This window comes from Lepidochelys kempii, chromosome 24, assembly GCF_965140285.1.
Source record: "Lepidochelys kempii isolate rLepKem1 chromosome 24, rLepKem1.hap1, whole genome shotgun sequence".
Lineage (NCBI taxonomy): Eukaryota > Metazoa > Chordata > Testudines > Cheloniidae > Lepidochelys > Lepidochelys kempii.
In genome coordinates, this window is record NC_136403.1 from 6477799 (window position 1) to 6496430 (window position 18632).

The window sequence follows — 18632 nt, forward strand, 5'->3', positions numbered from 1 at the left end:
CTGACATCTTTCTGCCTCTCCCATCAGCAGTAACAGAGATTCTGGCAAGTGCCTAGCACGTAGTGCTAGCAAAAAATACAAAATAAATCCTGTTAGCTGGTGATGCACTCAGTGATGGAAGAGGCAGAAGAGACTCCATCTTCCACTCTTGTAGCGGTATCAGTCCCTGCAGGGGAAATGGGAGTAAGAACTTGTTAGGTAGCAATGATGGGGCTGTAAAACAGATGCTAAGAGCCCAATTCTCGCCTCTGTCTTGTCTACACACCGTTTTTGTATCAGCATAACTACTTTGGTTAGAAGTGTGTGTATAGTTGTGTTTCCCCCGCCACTCCCCGGCAGGTCTCATCTAGACACGATAAATCGATCCCCGAATGCTCTCCCTGTTGACTCTGGAACTCCAGCTCACAAGAGGCGGAAGCAGAGTTGACAGGGGAGCAGCAGTGGTCGACTTGTCGCCATCCTCACGGCCAGGTAAATCGACCTAAGATGCGTATCTTAGGTCGACACCCCCCACCACCTCCCCAGTGTAGACCAGGGCCAAGATAGTTAAGGGCTGTACCAGTATACTGTGGATGTAGGTACACAGGTATAAGAACATAATAACGACCATACTGGATCAGACCAAAGGTCCATCTAGCCCAGTATCCTGTCTACCGACAGTGGCCAGTGCCAGGTGCCTCAGAGGGAATGAACAGAACAGGGAACCACCAAGTTATCTACCCTGTCGCCCATTCCCAGCTTCTGGCAAACAGGCTAGGGACACCATCCCTGCCCATCCTGGCTAATAGCCATTGATGGACCTGTCCTCCATGAATGTATTTAGTTCTTTTTTGAACGCTGTTAGTGTCTTGGCCTTCACAACATCCTCTGGCAAAGAGCTCCACAGTAAAAGTGCCTTATAGCAGGATAACTGGTTTCCATTCCATTCCCATGTAATCTGTACTGGTATAAGCACATTTATATTGGTCTAACTGGGGCCCTGCTAGGGGAACATACTGTTTTAACTATACCGGTACAGTTAAAATGGTGTAATGTTTTGTGTGTAGACAAGGACTTGCACTAAAATCCATTTATACTGCCATGGCAGAAATTATGGGGAAATTACTGCAGCTGGCAAGAAGAAATGTAAGCCTTTGAGATGTGGTATCTTGTGCTTCTGGTCTCAGAACAAGATGAAAGCTTATTAGAAGCATTATTAGAGAGAAGCTGATTCTGCTGTTTGGAAATTAACAGACGCAAGCTAGTGTATTTTGGTCACATCAGTCCCAGAAACGGAAATAACCTTAAAGTCACCATGGAAGGAATGGTGGTGGATCACCATAGTATGGGATGACCAGCGAGGAGGTGGATAGATGGTGTGTGGGCAGATCACACTGGGAGTGTTTGAAGCCAGCAACAGGTTGAGAAAGCTTCCGAATATTCTGCTATGATGTCACCAATATTCCAACATGAATAAATGGGTTTTACTTACTTAGTATGAAGAGGATTGAAGCTGAGTGCAAAGGCTGAGGTGCACCTACCGTAAGAAACCTCAATGCAGTCAGAGGGGTGTGAATGGCCTTTATTGTAACTGAGAACTTAGGGCCTGAGTGCACACAAACGTGGAGTAAGAACGTGCCATGTTTTCTGACAACAGATACGCTCTTTGGAAGATCTGCTGTGACTTTTTTTTTTTTTAAGTGGCCTTTAATCAAGGATGCTTCAGTGTTTGGGTGCCCATCTTCGGACATATGGGGCCATTTGTATCCCAGGGCTGAACAGTTCCAATGGGAGCCAACAGGAGCTGCAGGCTTTTGGCACCTTTGAAAATCTATGCCTAGGTGGCACTTGGAATCAAGGCCCACTCGTGAAAATAGAGGTCTCCCCTCTTACTGTTCTACCATTAATGGAATCCCCCCTTGGCCCTAATCCTGGAAGGACCGAGATGCACCTTTACGAGCAACGGGGCAGCTACATTATGAACTGCACACTTGAGAAACCTTTTGGAGTATTGCTCCAACTTCCACTGCACAAACTCTCCTGGAGTGTGCTGCGGCCACTTGGCTAAAGGAGACTATGGTACAGCCAGTGCCTGACTGGACCTTCGTGAAGCCGCTAGAAAATAAATACATGCAAACCACGCAGTTGGCTTTTTTTTTTTTTTTTTTTTTTTTTAAAAAAACATGGAAATGCCTGTGATCAGTATATCTTTAGCTGCGTTGCCCCAGGCAGTTCTCTGTCACGGTCTCCTACTGGTAGCATAGGGGAAAGGCCACAGAAACAATGAAGAATAACCCACTGCACCAAAGAAAGAAGGAATTGTTCTCTCTCTGATGTCATTTCAGCAGTGGATAATTTCACTTGTGCCCTAGGCCCCTGGAGTACAGTACGTTTCAGTTATTCCTTTCCTGATCTCGTAGTAAGTGCGACATTGTACATGAGTCTTAGAAGAGACGACTGCCTGGAAGGTTTTGAATCCCATCTTCTCCTGTGTGGACAATTGCTTTTCTGTTTCATCTGCTGCCCACTTTCTTATATGGACGTTGCCACTATGCACTCAGCCAGGGCTCCGAAATCCGCAAGCAAACATCCCTGCAGGATCCACGCTGTGGGTGAAAGCCCATGGAAATGAACAGCCGTTTTGCTATTGACTTCAGTGGGGCCAGGATTTCACCCTACGTTTTCGTGGTTGTCACCTAATCCAGTTACAGCAACTTGTGTCCATAGACGGGAACCTGTTCGCAATTCGACTCAACCAGATTTGTGCGTCTGCTTTGCCTGACTGTCTGCGCTAGCGGATTCTGGGGGATATCCCATAGTGCCTTAGCAAGGGCTAGAATACTCGGAGGTCTGGCCTTGCCCCGTAGGAGATCACATTCTCTAGTTCATCACAAAGACGGAGCCGCCTTCGTTTCTGTGCCTTTGAGCTGACACAGGCTGGCTTTTCTTTTGAACCTGTGGCAGATTTGTACTGTCCAGAGGATCCTACAGCAGCTATCTGCCCCTGGCAGGAGGCCTGCAGGCTCGTTCAGTCCTTGAGGCCTCTTCTCTGGCATCCGGCACAAAGCAGAAAGTTAAGAGGTTAATTCTTCCCCATGCTCCCTTACGCATCTGCCAACTTGGCTGCGCTGTTTGCGCCGTTATCTCAACTGTACAACTTTGCAGAGTCCGTGCACGCTGATGAGGGGATGTATGTTGGGGTAGGGGAGAGAAGTAACGGTGCTGTTTCTTGTAACAGGAGGGAATAACATTGGGCTGGTAGATCCTGGTCAAAGGCCAGTTTACACAGAATATAATTGCCCATCTCCAACCCCTAGGTAGCTAATGCAGTGGTTTTCCTCCCCCCCACCCTTTTACCCATGATGGAATCTCTGTGCCCCCCTGGGAGCCATGGTCAGGGCCAGGGCTGGGAGCAGAGCTGCTGTCACGGCTGGGAGTGGGGCCTGAGGCTGGAGCTGTGGCTGGGGGCAGGGCCAGGGCCAGGAGTGGGGCCAGAGCAGAGCTGGGGGCAGGGCAGAGCAGGGCTGAGTGGCACGTCCCACCCTCCCATGGGGGTTGCCCCAGGCCCTGCTGTGCCCCCTGAATGTTCCTCTGCACCCCCCCCCTCGGGGGGGGGGGCATGCCCCACAGTTTGGGGACTAGTGGGATACAGCAGGGGTAGTGAAACTCTTTATAACCTGGGTCACATCTTAAGCCTGGCCTATGTTGTTTACGGAGTTAGGACAGGGCAAGGCATCTTACATCGACCTAACTATGGAAGTGTCTGCACTTCAATTTCCCTCCTGCCGCTGTGACTGCCCAGCTACGGTGACTTAGTAATCCCACCTCCACAAGGGGCGGCGAGTCACGGTCAACGTACTTGGGACAGAGCAGTGTCCGTGCACATGGTGCGTTGCTTACGCTGACTGTTACCAGCTTTCAGGAGCCTTCCCACAAGGCCCCATGCCGACGGTACAATCGATATTAGCACTCCTGGGGAGGACTCGCCAGGAGCAAAGCGTACACACGCACCGGCAATGTCATTACTGCCATGGCTGTCTGCTGACGTAAGTTAGGTTGACTGAATTTTGTAGTGTAGACAAGCCCTTAGGCAGACTCCCTAGTGGACGCCTCCCCTCCTGTTTGCAATGACATCCTGTCCCTGTAGCAGCTAAAGCGATGGATTGCATGAGACTGCAATGTTGGAAACGTGATGGCAGTAAATTTTTGTTGCTTCTGGTGCAAAAACTTTCCTTTTGTGCTTCACTTCATCCCTGTCTTCTCTTCCTGTTGCGTACTTCTGATGCCCTCTCACTTTCTCCTCCTCTCCCCGCTGCATGCTCCCTCCTGCCCAAAGACTGCCTGAGACTTTGCCTTCTACACACGCGGCTCTTTTGTCCCTACGCGGCAGGTTTTGAGACGTGATTTACACAACGGCTCTAGAAAAGCCGGTCTAATGCGTAGGGCCAAGAAAACCCCAGCCTTTGAACGCTGTGTTTGGGGGGGGGACCCTTTCTATCGTTGCAGAACGTGCGGCGGCTCCTGCAGAACCCCAAGGTGACCGAGTTCGATGCCACGCGGCTGGTGATGCTCTACGCCCTGCACTATGAGCGACACAGCAGCAACAGCCTGCCCGGGCTGATGATGGACCTCAAGAACAAAGGGGTTTCCGAGAAGTATCGGAAGGTAGCTGCAGCTGTTAACCCATCCTTCCAGAACTGGGACAAGTGGGCAGCGGATAGGAAAACACAAGGGGGCATATCCTCAGCAAGTATCAATGGTCCTAGCTTCACTGAAATCAATGGAGCTGTCCCCGGGTGGGAGCTAATATCTGAATTATTATGGGATGTTGTCTGTGTAGCTCTCCTCCATCCTTTGTTACTTGTGAGCTTTCCTATCTGCCTCTCACATTGTACAGCGCTGAGCCCAACAGGGCCCTGATCTTGACTGGGGCCTCTGGGCATTACTATAAAATATACAGTTAATGATCTGGGAGAACACATCAGCTTCTGGAGTTTGTCCCCATCTCTCTGGATACTGCTGACTTCTCCCCACCCGAGGCGACTCTTACCCTGGCTCAGATGGGCGATCAGATACTGAGGTGACAAAAGTCTTGTAATTAGAAGGAAATTTCTGAAGGACAATCCTGGTATTAGAGTAACAGCCGTGTTAGTCTGTATTCCTTTTGAAATACCTCAAATGGCCTTGGTTGATGTCTGCAAAGCGCTTTGAGATCCGCTGTGAGACTGGAGCTATAGACTGGCATCATCCTCCTCCGCCCATGTCCCAGGTCCTCCCTCCACTCCCACCTCCTAAGTAAACCACTCATTTTGAACAACTAAAACCCAACTCAAAATCCCTGTCCCAGCTGTTCTTATTTATTACAGTAGTGCCTAGGGCCCTGATCCAGGACTGGGCTCCGTTGTGTTAGGTGCTGTATGAACTCTCATGTGGGTAGGCTGGATTTGCTAACCCCTCCACTCACTTAGGAGTTCTGGCCCCATGGCCTATTTGGTTCGCTGCTGCGGTATTCTATGTTTAATTTTTACTGGTCTCAGACCCAACACCAAGAGAGGCTTGGTTGCAGGGTGGGTCCCCATTTGGCAGAGAAGTTGCAGTTTGAATAGACCATGGAAATTAAACTCTCCTCTCAACCCTCTGAAGGCACCTCTCCAAGGCAGCGCCAGGAATATGTTGCTGGGAGTATACAGGGGACACTTGGCCTGCACCTCACCTGTGTATCGGGTTGGGGCTAGCTGGAGTCCCTTTTGGCTCCTTGGGCATCGCTCCAGCACCTTCATCAATGCTAAATCCACATAAGCTTTCCTGAAGCTAGTTCCTCATGTTAATTGGTCTCCGGTCTCCCCTCTCTCTGGACAGCTGGTGTCAGCGGTTGTGGAATACGGTGGGAAGCGGGTCCGGGGCAGCGATCTCTTCAGCCCCAAGGATGCCGTCGCCATTACCAAGCAGTTCCTCAAAGGCCTGAAGGTATTAAGATCTCTGCTGTGTGTTCCCTGGCAAAGCCCAGACAAGGACAGGGGGCGTGCAAGGGACCCGAGGGGCTCTGTGTAGCGTTGCCGTGAGGCAGTCGCATGAGAGCCAGCACCATGCGACAGAGCTGTCCCTAACACAGATGGAGCGCATGCAGGTGGATGAGAGGGCGATGCCAAGGGACACCAGGCACCACCTGCAATGCACCTGTAGTCATTCCTCCTGTCGGCTTGTGTTTATTTCAGCCAGGGCTGCCCTTTACTAAGCAATCTGCAGTGGCTCTTGCCAGCTCTGGGCATGGAGCTAAGGTTGCGGGGTGGGGCCGGTGTACACCTGGTTTCCTGGCTTTCAGAGGTTGGAGTATTTGTGTGCTCAGCGCACTGCAAGGGCACAAGGCAGTTGGTCTGTACCAACAATCACTGCGTCCGCTGGATGCTGGTCGTTCTGGATCATGGTTTTGCTGGCCCGCTCTCTCCGCTTCCTGCCTTGAATTAAAAGCACTTTCTCTCTGTATCGCAGGGCGTTGAGAACGTGTATACGCAGCATCAGCCCTTCCTGCACGAGACTCTAGATCAGCTCATCAAAGGAAAACTTAAGGATGGCCAGTACCCCTACCTGGGTCCCAGCACGCTCCGGGACAGGTACGGAGGGGGCAGGCTGGGGACAGGAGAACCCCTTTGGGGTAAATAAGGGATAGTTAATACCCGTGTCCAATATGTTCAGGAAACATCATAACATTTTGTTTAATAACTATATGATGTGGAGGGGATTCCATAGCACTCGATCTTGGCCTATCGATGGTAAAAGTAAGAACAGCAGAATTAAGTCCTGGAGCGTTTCTGGAAATCTCCCCCTATATTTTTCCCTTTGTCTTCAGACAACTGCATGCATGAATCATAGAATATCAGGGTTGGAAGGGACCCCAGAAGGTCATCTAGTCCAACCCCCTGCTCGAAGCAGGACCAATTCCCAGTTAAATCATCCCAGCCAGGGCTTTGTCAAGCCTGACCTTAAAAACCTCTAAGGAAGGAGATTCCACCACCTCCCTAGGTAACGCATTCCAGTGTTTCACTTAGTGAAAAAGTTTTTTCCTAATATCCAATCTAAACCTCCCCCACTGCAACTTGAGACCATTACTCCTCGTTCTGTCATCTGCTACCATTGAGAACAGTCTAGAGCCATCCTCTTTGGAACCCCCTTTCAGGTAGTTGAAAGCAGCTATCAAATCCCCCCCTCATTCTTCTCTTCTGCAGGCTAAACAATCCCAGCTCCCTCAGCCTCTCCTCATAAGTCATGTGTTCCAGTCCCCTAATCATTTTTGTTGCCCTTCGCTGGACTCTCTCCAATTTATCCACATCCTTCTTGAAGTGTGGGGCCCATGGAATTGCTCTGTAGCTCTGCTTTAAGAGTATTAGCCTGTTTGTCAGTTTGATTCCTTCCAGTTGCCTCAAGACAGCAGCACTCTCTAGAGGTGAAGCAAGGAACTGAAACTTGATCTCTATTTCCCAGTTCTGCTACTAGTTTGCTGTTTGACCATAGGCAAGTCGCTTAACATCTCTGTCTCAATTTGACCAAGGGCAAGTCATGCCTGACCGACCTGATTGCCTTCTATGACAAGATAACTGGATATGGAGAAAGTGGTGGACATGATGTATCTTGACTTTAGCAAAGCTTTTGATATGGTCTCCCACAGTATTCTTGCTAGCAAGTTAAAAAAGTATGGCTAACTTGCCCTCCTGAGCCGGTTGTTCTTTCTGGTGAAAACCTGACCTCGCCCAGTGTGGCTAATAAGCTGGCTAGTAGTCCTAACTGAAAAAGAATGTGGCTGCCCTTTTAGGGCTGAGCTGGTCCATTGTCAATATGGCCATTAAAGGCAGCTATAGGTTCCAATGATTTAATGACCTCTGAGAGGAAGTCATGGCCTTGTGGTTTAAGGCACAGGACTGGAAGGCCGGAGACCTGGTTTCTATTCCCAGCTCTTGGACCAGTTACTTAACCCTCTGTACCTTAGTTTCCTTATCTGTAAATCAGAGTTTCTGCTTCTGTAATATACTGGTTCAGGGTGTTCAAGCCACTTCTAATGAACAATCTGCTTAGAGGATAAGAGCCTGCCATTGCTGCAAGCTTAGAGTTATTCCTTTGGCTCCAAAGGTAGACACCTGTGCTTCTGATGCTGACTATCCTAGGTTCACTCCCTGTTGATGAGCCCCGGTGGGTTGGCACAGCGAAGCGCTCGGCGACCCTCTGGGGAAGGCACTTTATATGCAGAGTGTTGCAACAATCCTCACCCCCCTCGCACACCGGATCCTGCCAACTTTTATCAGCAGCTGCCACATTTTGTGAGCTAATAATTTTCAACAAATCGGGTGGCTGTTGCAGGGCAGGCTGGGTTAAATTAAAACTGCAAACTCATTTAGAGCAGAAGGGAAGCGGACTTCAGGACTGAGGTTCAGCTACATTGAGCAAGTGGGAGGGGAGGAAGTGTGTCCAATAATGCTCGTTAATTTCTCTGGCTCTGGGAGGAACACCCAGCACAGCTCTCGCTTCCTTCCTTAGCCCCATCATAGGGCTTTGCGATCCAGCTGATACAAGTGAAAACATATTTCAGAACGGAAAGGCGTCCAGATTCCACGCCAGCTTGACAGCCGAGGCCATTAACCACTTTATTTCTGAGTGATAAAAGAATTATGGGCACACAAGAGATGAGTTGTTTGTCTACATGCCAGGAAATCTCTGCCTCGTGCCAGATGCTCCTTTAAAAATCCAGCAGTGGATTGTGGGGCTTGTGGAAGGGGCTGCTGGAAAGGAAAAAGCATCTGATTGTCCCAGGATGGGGATGAAGGCAGCAGAAACGCAAACTTGCTCCTAGGAATGTCAAGGAATGGAATTCTCCTCCTAGGAAATGCTCCAGCCTGGCCCTGGAGGGATTGCTCTAGGCTGAGATGGGACTTCAGTCTCCTTGGCCTCTCTGCTCAGCCTGCCAAAGGGGCCAGTTCTGTTCTCTTTGATGTGGGCATTTGCCCAGTGGCCCTGAAGTGAGACCCACCAATTCATTTCACACAGGCCACCAAACAGCAATAACCATTTCCAGACGCTTGATTGGAGCCAGCAAGGTGGGGCAAAGGGCCCCTTGAGCCAGCCAGTGCCTCTAGCTTCGTTTAACCCTCTGCCATTAAATGTGCTGGTTGCCAATGAGATGGCCCTAAAAGGGCTCATCTCCAGGGGTGCGGCATAGAGTGCAAGAATCTGCCCTTGGGGACGTCACGGTGCTAAGGGATTTCCTTAGGGAATGGGAGCAGGGTTTAATTTCCCAATGAATAAGAAGGTCAGAAATGCCTAGATCCAAAACAAAATATAGCTAAGCTGGACAAAAACCAACTTTCCATCTCTTCCCCACCCTGCACCATAGCACCAGCCTAACCCCCTAACTGACTGAGTAAACATAGGGAGTTCTTATAACTTCAGCAAAATAAACCCCAAAAGGCAACGGCAGAGATGCCAAACCATATTCTGCCCTAAGCTTTTCAGAGCAGGTCTTCCCTGGGGTTAGTACAGTGCCTAGCAAGGTGATCCCAACTGGAACCTCTGGGCGCAATATTAAATAACAGCTGCATTGTGGAGCCTCCCACAGATTGTCATGAGCCATCGGGGTCCATTGGAGGGCTATAGCACAAGGGCATGAGATTAGCTGAGTCTCACTGGACAGTTAGGTGTACCCAGAATGCCAGCATCTTGTTGCAGCCCCTTGGGATTGTTTAGAAATACAACTCTTGTCTCTCTTTATCAGCAGGAGACAGTGTAGCCTAGTCCACACAGAATTTGGCCTGTGTCTCAGGAGACCTGGGTTCTATTCCCAGCTCAGCCACTGGCCTGGTGGGTGACCTTGAGTAGGACCCATCCCCTGCCTCAGTTTCCCTATCTGTAAAAGCGCTTTGAGAACTACAGTTAGACGTGCCAGATAAAAGCTGGGGGTTATTTTCACCTTTCTTAAGTACAAAATAATTCAGTGCTTGACTGATTATTTTTGCGGTGTGGAGGGGGGGGCTGGGCAATAGATGCTGAAAGTTGGCCTAACTTGGTCTTGTACTGCTTCCAAAGAGACAGGAGTCCTCTTGGCAAAACCCACTAGCACAGCTGGCCATGTCAGCAGAAAGGCCAAGGACCAAGTGGGCAATGTAAGCCGACCTGCCGCTTGCTCCTAGATGAGGTCAGAAGGTGGCCGTGTATTTTTCCCCCAGTGCCACTGTGGCATGAGGGGCGGCAGCACTGGCTCGGGGCGGAGCGCCCCCTGGAGACGCATGCACTGCTTCCTCCTGCACCACTTGCTTGGTCTCCTGTTCCAGGCCCACCTTGCCTCACGAGGCTGGCTGAGAGCACTAGATGGTCTGGCTGCAGGCATTGATGGGGGAGAACGTACCCCAGTGAGTTTAAGGTGCTGGAGCACTGGAAATCCAGGGCTCAGTGTACAGATGGCCTGGTGGTTACGCTACTAGCCTGGGACTCAGGAGACTTGCATTCAGTTCTCTGCTCCTGTCTGACCTGGGGCAAGTCACTTAGGGTATGTCTACACTTTAAGCTGTGGGTGATTCCCAGCCCAAGGAGACATACACATGCTAGTTCTGATCGAGCTAACGCATTGAAAATAGAAGTGTCGGTGGGGTGGTGGGACAAGCTAGCCACCCCAAGTCCAGTCCCATCTGAGAGCTAGGGATGTACTTGGCCCACAAGCCCCGGCGGACCCTGCACTCAATCAGACCTAGTGCAGGAATTATAAGCACGCCTCACATTCTCTCTGACGGGGATCATAGTCCAGCTCTCCTATAGAGGATAAATATATTAGATTGTGAGGTACTTAAGTTCTAGGGTCATGGGGGGCCACAGAAGTACCTTAGATAGATTGATGGAAAATTAATCGGGCCTTAAAATCTATCCCGAAATATTCCAAAGGCACTGAGAGAGGAGCCACCTTAAACTTCACAACATTGATAATACATGTCAGGGAATCACTTAAAACCCAGCCCAGGGCAAACTGGCCTAGAGTGTGTTGCCACGTGTGGTTTCAGCGGACGGCGTTACAGTGATTGATGCGAGTTCAGCAAAAGGTCAGGATGAAACATTTGTATTTCACCATCAAAGGGAGGCAACCGCTTGAACGGCAAAGAATTTTTAAAGGCTTCTCAGTGTATGAGTCTTTCCGTAATAAATATTATGCTCTTGTGGGGGAGGAGAAGCTCCTGGTCCAAATTAGCAGCAAGGAGGGGAGGGGAATCTCTGTAAATCATCGAGCAGGGTTCCAAGCAATTCCACTTAATCTTTCGCTTCCAACTCTCCTTTTCCTGCCGTTTAAATGTCATTCTCCTCCTATTTGCCATACACGTGCAGGCCCATCGACACTACTGCGTGAGTCATGCTAGCGACAGCTCGCCAAAAGCTCATTATTTGTATTACAGTAGCTCATAGAGGGTCCAGCTGAGATCAGAGCCCCACTGTGTTAGGTGCTGTACATACATGTAGTCAGAGACGGTCAGTTCCCCAAAGGGCTCACAGTCTAAATAGACAAGATACACTCAGGCTGGGAGAAAGGAAGGATTATTATCGCTGTTTTACAGGCGGGGAACTGAGTCAGAGGGAGATGAAGTGACTTGCCTAAGATCAGAGAGAGTCTGTAGCAGGGCTGCGATCCCAAGTGTCCCAGCCCAGTACCTTACCCACAAGACCATCCTTCCTCTTAAAATGCTTGTCAGGGGCTTGATTCCACCATACTCTTGTCTGACAATGGCATTGCTATGCAGCTGTTCAGCTTACTGGGTTAGCTAGATCTGTGCTCTGGTGTGCCAGCTGGGATGGTTTCTGTGACTTGGACTCCACTCAAATGAGGATTTGCCCTGTTCAGAATAAGAATACTACCAGGTTTCCAAACATTTCTCATAAAACGGGCAAGGTCCTTCTCCACCAATGGGTGGAGACCCTCAGACAGGGGAGTACAACTAACCAATGAGACAATCTTGGTCAGTGACACTAAGCAGCGGTCTCTGCACACCAGCAGCCGAACTACTGTGAAGGTTTTAGCAGGCACCAGGGCAAAGGAGAGTTTGTAGAAGGAGGGATTTGAAGGCAGATGTTTAGGGGGAGCTCCCTCCTTGCTTGTGTGAAAATTTAACAAGTGGGCAGTGGAGGCCGGCACCAGAGGCTGATAGGAGGTGAATGTTAACAGCTCCATAGCAGATGAGATGATAGGTAGGTGAGGGTTGACTCAGCCAGGCCGGGTATTCACTTTCAATCAGCTTAGGTTGGTTGCGATAGAGAAGGGGGAGCAGTGGACGGTTTGAAAGATGGTTGACACCGTCAAAGTAATTCAGTCCTCATGACTTCTCCCAAGTTGGTATCAACTGCAGAGCTAAGCAGCCTCACTCTGATCTGCCTCTTCTGGGTCATGATGTTAAGTGTGACTAGACCTCCCCAATTAATTTGTAAGGCTGCTCGTGCTTTCACTGAAGCTACTGCAGGGGTAGCGTAGGCGGAGGAGTAATGTCAGGATGAGCTGTGTTGATACTGTTTTCATCTGCATTCTGGGTTCCTCCTTAGCTGCCTTTGCTGGGGTGGTTTTTAAAAAAAAATCTGTTGAGCACCGTTTGGAAGCGGCCAAGACCTGATTGTCTCTGGACACAGGGACAAGAACAGCCAATGCCAGACTCCTCTGTCTGGGGCTTCATCTGGGCAGCAAGCCCCCGCTGCTCCCTCCAGCAAATGTGCCCTGCTGTGCTGGAGCCGCTAGTCTGATAGTGTGTGTTCTCGGCCTCGTGCATTGGGATCAACTTCCTGCACAGCAACGTAGCCCTGACTTCTAGGGCAGGCTCGCTGCCTGCCTGGGGCTGCTGTACCTCCTGGGATCTGCAGATCTCAAAGCACTTTATGGTGGTGATACATGAAGCCTTGAAAACAAGGGTGACCATGTGCTATGATGCCAAGATTGAGGCTGGGCATTCTGAAGGAGCCAAAAGGAGGTATTTGGGGACGTAAATCCCTTAGGCCTTGTGAGCCTGAGCTGCTTGGAGACCGATCCAGTGGATGAAGTGGGGTTGGGTGGAGGTTGTAACTAAGTGACTCCCTGTGCTAAATTGCTTGTTTTATTTGCCTGTTGCTTTACTGATCCAGTTACAGTCACTAGTTCAATTTAACAGCTGTAATTGGCTGGTTGGGATTTGTGAGACATAACCACTGTGGCCCCCATAGCAGATCGGTATTATACCCACTTCCCAATGGAGCAAACAACACTTGCCCTGGAGAGACACAGGGAGTCGCCAGCAGACCTGGGAATAAAACCCTGAAGTCCTGACTCCCAGCTGTGTGCTGTGTCCTCTAACCGCACGTCTGAACATGCAGTTGCTGTATATAACCTGCTTATCTTAAGGCTGCCATACAGAAGGTTTCACAGCTTGCTTTTGTTCAAGGGACTCTGTAACTCTTCGGGGAGCGATCACTGCACAGAATCCTAGCTCACTGGGAATGTTGTGAACGCAACGTACGCTGTGCTGCTGAAATCCTGTTAGTTCTCCCACCATATAACTACTCCGGACTGATGGCCCAAAACATCTGCATGATAAATCGCACCATTGTATCTGCAGAGCTCAAGTGTGGAACGGCTAGGCTGGCGTGTTCATGTACCTTTTTAGGCCTTTTCTACAAGGGACGCCTTTCTGATAAAAACCCTGTCCTTTCGTGAAAGCTACACAGCTGAAGCTAAGCCACTATCCGCTGTTCCAAAGAACAGCAAGAGGAGATTATACACTGACTGCAGATGAAACTTGTGTTGAAGTCCATTGAATGCCTCAGGAAGCAATTTCTTCGTTTAACGTAACTCTGAGAACCATGTTTTTCCAAGTGCCCTGTAATATTAGGCACCTAAAGTTTTGGCACCCAGGATCTGATTTTCAGATGGGCCAAGTACCTGCAGCTTCCAAGAACTTCCAAAATCTGGCTTGAGGTGCCAGATTCTGGGCACCCTATACTAGAAACTACTTTCTGACAGTTTTGGGCCTTGCTTCTGATCAGGAGCTTGCGTGGACCACGCAGACTAATTGCTGATTTGTTGCAGCAAGCAGCTCTAGTCTAAGAGAATACCTGGCTGGAGAACAGAGATCAGGCTTGAGGGCTTAGGGAGCACAGCAGCAAGGTAACCAGGAGGTTGTGTCACAATTTAGCTGCCCTGTAGAGAGAAGCTTTCGGACTCAGTAATGTACATTATTGGAGTCACCTGAGAGGATGCACAGCACCGTATCCTGTGGAACCCCTACAGTGCACTCCAGGGTTCACAGATCAAAGGTGCCTCATGAGCCAGAACCAACTTCTTGTACCTCTGGGCCAGCTGGGTGACTTGGGGTTGGGGGTGTGAGGAGGGAGAGATCAAAGTGCCGGCTTTTTTGGGGAAGCAAAATATTCAGGGCCACGTGTCTCTCTGCATGTACCGAGGTGAAAGCACCCTAGCCCTGCAACTTCCCTGCAAAATCCTGTGCTCCTAAACTCCTTAGGGATTATAATCTCAGAGGTGAACTAGGCATAATCCCACCTATTCCGTAATGAGCCAGAAAGACTGCAGCTGATTTGAGCCAAGATGGCTGCAACGCTGTCGATGCCCTTATTTGACTCCTAAATTGATCTTAATTTAACAGCCCCAGCAGGGTTGTGCTCGTGCATTAAACATTGGTGGATGTGTCATGGTGGCGCTCAGTTGGAACACAGACGCTGCCTGCTCCTGCCTTTCAGAACTGTTCACACCTTGTGTAAGTGTTTAGCAAGGTACAAGTGTTTAAATGCCACATGATGTGCTATTGCATCATTGCCCCCTCAGGGCCCTGTACGTCACAGAAATTAGATATAGGGAAAATCCACTGGCTTGCTCAATTTGTGTCCCTGGCCAGGGCAGGATTTATCCCTAGGCTGTGTTGTCTAATGCTTTGTCCTGCTCCGTTTCAAGAGCTCTCCCTTTTCATTGCAGGCCTCAAGATATTATTGTGTTTATCATTGGAGGAGCAACCTATGAAGAGGCGTTAACTGTGTATAACCTTAACCGCACCACCCCTGGGGTCCGGATCGTATTGGGAGGGACCACCATCCACAACACAAAAAGGTAACAAGGACCGGAGCCCTATCCCCTGGGTTTGAAAATGGTTTATTTGTGTCTAGGTCTGTGACACAGGAGCATTTCAGGGTACCACTGAACAGTCAGATCTCTGGTCTAACCGCCCTGCCTGGTAGGTATAGCCCCAAATGCCTTGTTGGCTCTGGAAGAGATTGTCAGGCTGAAGGTTTAAGGAACTTGAAAGTCAAAGATAAAAGTTCTAGGTACAGAGAGGCATATGTGCATAGTTTCTCCTGCTTTGAATTTGCCGCCCACAGTAGTATGAATGGGAAGGTAAGGGAATGCCCGGAAATCCAGACCCCACGCCTGATTCTGCTCTCAGTCACACTGGCGTAAATCAGCCACGAACCTGCTGAGGTCAGGTAGGTTCCACTGGTGTAAGTGAGATCGGAAGCAGGCTCTGTGCTTGCAGTAATGGCGATCTCTGTGCTGCCTGCAGATCTGCACAGTACCGACTGCTCTTCACGTCGCTCTCTTACAAAAGAAGCTGTCATTCCCAACCCACCGTGCACCTCAATATCCTCCCTTAGGAGATGGGCCATGTGTACAGCAGGCTTGATCCTGCAAGACTCTTGGGTATGCCGATCCCCCTTAATTCTCTTTGATCCTATGTTACCAGTGCAGCCCCTGAAACATTCCAAGCAGCTCACTTCTTGGTGGGTTTGAGCTTGCATTGCCCCAGCAATGGAAGCAGGTGATCCAATCCTAAAATTCCCTGTTAGTTCCTCTGAACACCATCTTGCTTTCTCCAGAAAACAACTGGGACTTGTGTGATGTGATCAGATGACGAAACTTACGAGCCCAGTTTCCAAACATGGGCACCATTTCACAGGCCTAAGTGCTGATCAGAGCGTCCAAGTCAGGATTCGGTTATCCTAGTAAGGGGGAAATTAGACCATACATCTGTACCACCTCCTGCCAGAGGGTGGGGGAACAGGCGGGAGTATCTCCTCCTCTCCCGTGCCAGCTGCTAGCTAAGCAGAGAACCAAGAATTCTTTCAATTCTTCCCCCACATCCTTCCAAATATCCCATTCTCTCCCCTTTCATAATTAAGTCTCCTGGCCGGTAGCCAATCAGTTGATGGGGAACAGGAGGGTAAAGTTAGAAGGAATGTGACAGGTGACCTGAATCCATCCCATGTGCTCTATCAGAAAATGTGGTGAAATCTAAGAGCTGGAACAGTCCCTGGAGTTGTCCAACAGCTGCTCTGAACTTAAAGGGACCCCTCTGCCCTGTAGGGACAGACTGAGGGGAGGCTGAAACCTCATTAAACTTCAAATGCAAACTGTATCATTCTGGTGACATTACATGTAAACATTCAGGCTGCAATATTCAAAGCTGACTAAGGGCTTTGGGCAAATGGGACTTCATTAGAATGAATGGGAGTGGAGCATCCAAATCCCCTAGACAGCTTTGAAAATCTCTGCCTCCACATTCTGCAATTTCTGAGTGTTAACGTTCTCATAGACACTCTAACTGGCCTGTGTTGCACACACCCACACCCCAAGGACCCATGTCTGCTCTTGGGTCTAGCCATCCAACCCACAAGGCTGGATGGGCTGCTGAAGCCATAAATCTGTCCCAGGTTTGTTCACCAGCTGGACCAAGTTTGTGAGCCTTTATCATTGTTAGTTCTATTCTGGTAGTGCCTAGATCAGGGCTCCATTGTGCTGGACTCTGTGCAAACACATAGGACGAAACAGTCCCCATCCAGAAGAACTTGCAGTCTGGGAAAATAAATGACATCAAAGCATGTGGAGGGATGCATTTGGGTACATTCAATCTATTATCTACACACACACACTTGCAATTTTAGCCCAATAAATATTTGCTACTATACCTATTATGCTGGACTTTTAAATGCCTTATTTCTGCACCTCCATCCTAATTCCATCTCCCACAAGATATATTTAGGTTGCATAGCTGCTTGCACAGCAATCATTTGTATCGTATTGCATGATCCAGTGGCTTTCACCCCCACTCCCACCAAACATATTTTTTTACATATGTGCAGCAGTGTCCACTCTGAAATCTGTTAGTTTTTCCTTCAGTTAATAAAGCCCTCGAATTGGACACCAGTCCAGATGCAAGTGGCTCTTATGAACTGGGTTACAAAGGCAAGTCTGTATTAGCCCACATTTTGACCAAATCCTCCCCAAACTAGCTAGCTTTCCATTCGCACCCCGCCCCGCTCCATGGTTAGCCTTGGAGCTAAACTGCGTTGCTAGAAACGGAAAGATAAAGTACTTTGCAGTCATGCTCACTGCTCCTTGTCCAATAGGCCCTCCGGAAAAAGAGAGTTGCTAAAATGTCATCTTGGAAAGATGCACCCAGCCTGTAAAAATGCAACTATGATGAAAACATCTGGCTTCATTGCTCCTGAATCACTTTGAAAACCAGTTTCCTGGTGTTCCATTTACTCTAATTCCCAGCAAACAGCCGAACGTACATTCCCTCCCAAATGCAAGAGCTTGTATAAACCAAGAAATCCCAGGGTGTGGCGCAGAGGCTGACAATGCACCTGTGGTCGCTTAGATCCATTTCCAAGCTGAATGACAGCTTCCTGCAGGATTGGAAACTGGGTCAAAACCCTCCCACCTGGTGGCTATTCACCAGTGATGTTTAGAGATACTAGGTGCCGAAAGCAGACTGGGCCCCCAAATTAGAGAAACCAAGTAAAACCCAGACCCTATAGATCTCTAGTCTGGAAAAGGAGCCTGAACCCTGTAAACTGTTCTCTGCAGTGGCTTGTTTAATGTTGCAGCTAGCACAATACTACTGCATCTATAACATCGTCCATCAGGTCATTTCAGAGCACTTTACACACATCGAGGCTGTGATTCTCCCCCAAGAGCTTAAAGGAGGTAGGCACCTAACTCCCATTGGAAAATGCCAGGCTAATTAAAGCATAGCGCCTCCCAGCAGCCTTGGTTCAGGAAAGCATTTAAGCATCTGCTTAAGTTCATTCCTGTTCAGCCAAGCACTTAGTCCCATGCTTAACTTTAAATGTGTGCTGAATTCCCGTTGGCTTTGTCGGAGTTAAGCATCTACTTAGCGTGGTGCTGACCAGGGAGCCTTTCCTGAATTGGGGGGGACTCTCTGAATTAAGTAGTAACTATCCCTGCCTTACAGATGAGAAACTGAGGCACAAAGAGGCATGTGTTGCCCTAGGCCAATGGCAAGTCAGTATTAAAACCAGGAACAGAACTCCTGGTCTATGACTCTTGGAGGCCTCTGGCTAAGCTCCTCACTTTAAGAGGTTGGCCATGGCCTACATCTATGGCGGTGTCCCTGCTGCAGCCTAGGCTAGCTGCCAGAGTACAGCGCCATCTAAGAGTCTAGGGACGTACTCTGGCAGCTGGCCCCAGCTGCTCCCAGGGCTGCCAGGCCACTACATCTACTGCCCTCGCTTGAGCAGAGCTAACGCATGGACTTCTGCCCAAGCTGGAATTATGCCCCCCATCTACAGAGTACGCATACCCCAGGCTGTACTGTCAGACCTTGGTAGCATTAAGATGACACATAGGTGCCAACCCAGAATCA

General features: G+C 49.3%; 1 protein-coding gene across 1 annotated transcript in view; it reads left to right on the forward strand.

The window, feature by feature from the left end:
* VPS45 (vacuolar protein sorting 45 homolog) overlaps positions 1-18632 on the forward strand; it is a 53992-nt gene that overhangs the window by 17506 nt on the left and 17854 nt on the right. Inside the window, exons 11-14 of the mRNA XM_073322441.2 lie at positions 4486-4644; positions 5839-5946; positions 6469-6590; positions 14945-15076. Coding sequence (XP_073178542.1) covers positions 4486-4644; positions 5839-5946; positions 6469-6590; positions 14945-15076 — 521 coding nt within the window. The remainder of the gene's footprint in view (positions 1-4485; positions 4645-5838; positions 5947-6468; positions 6591-14944; positions 15077-18632) is intronic.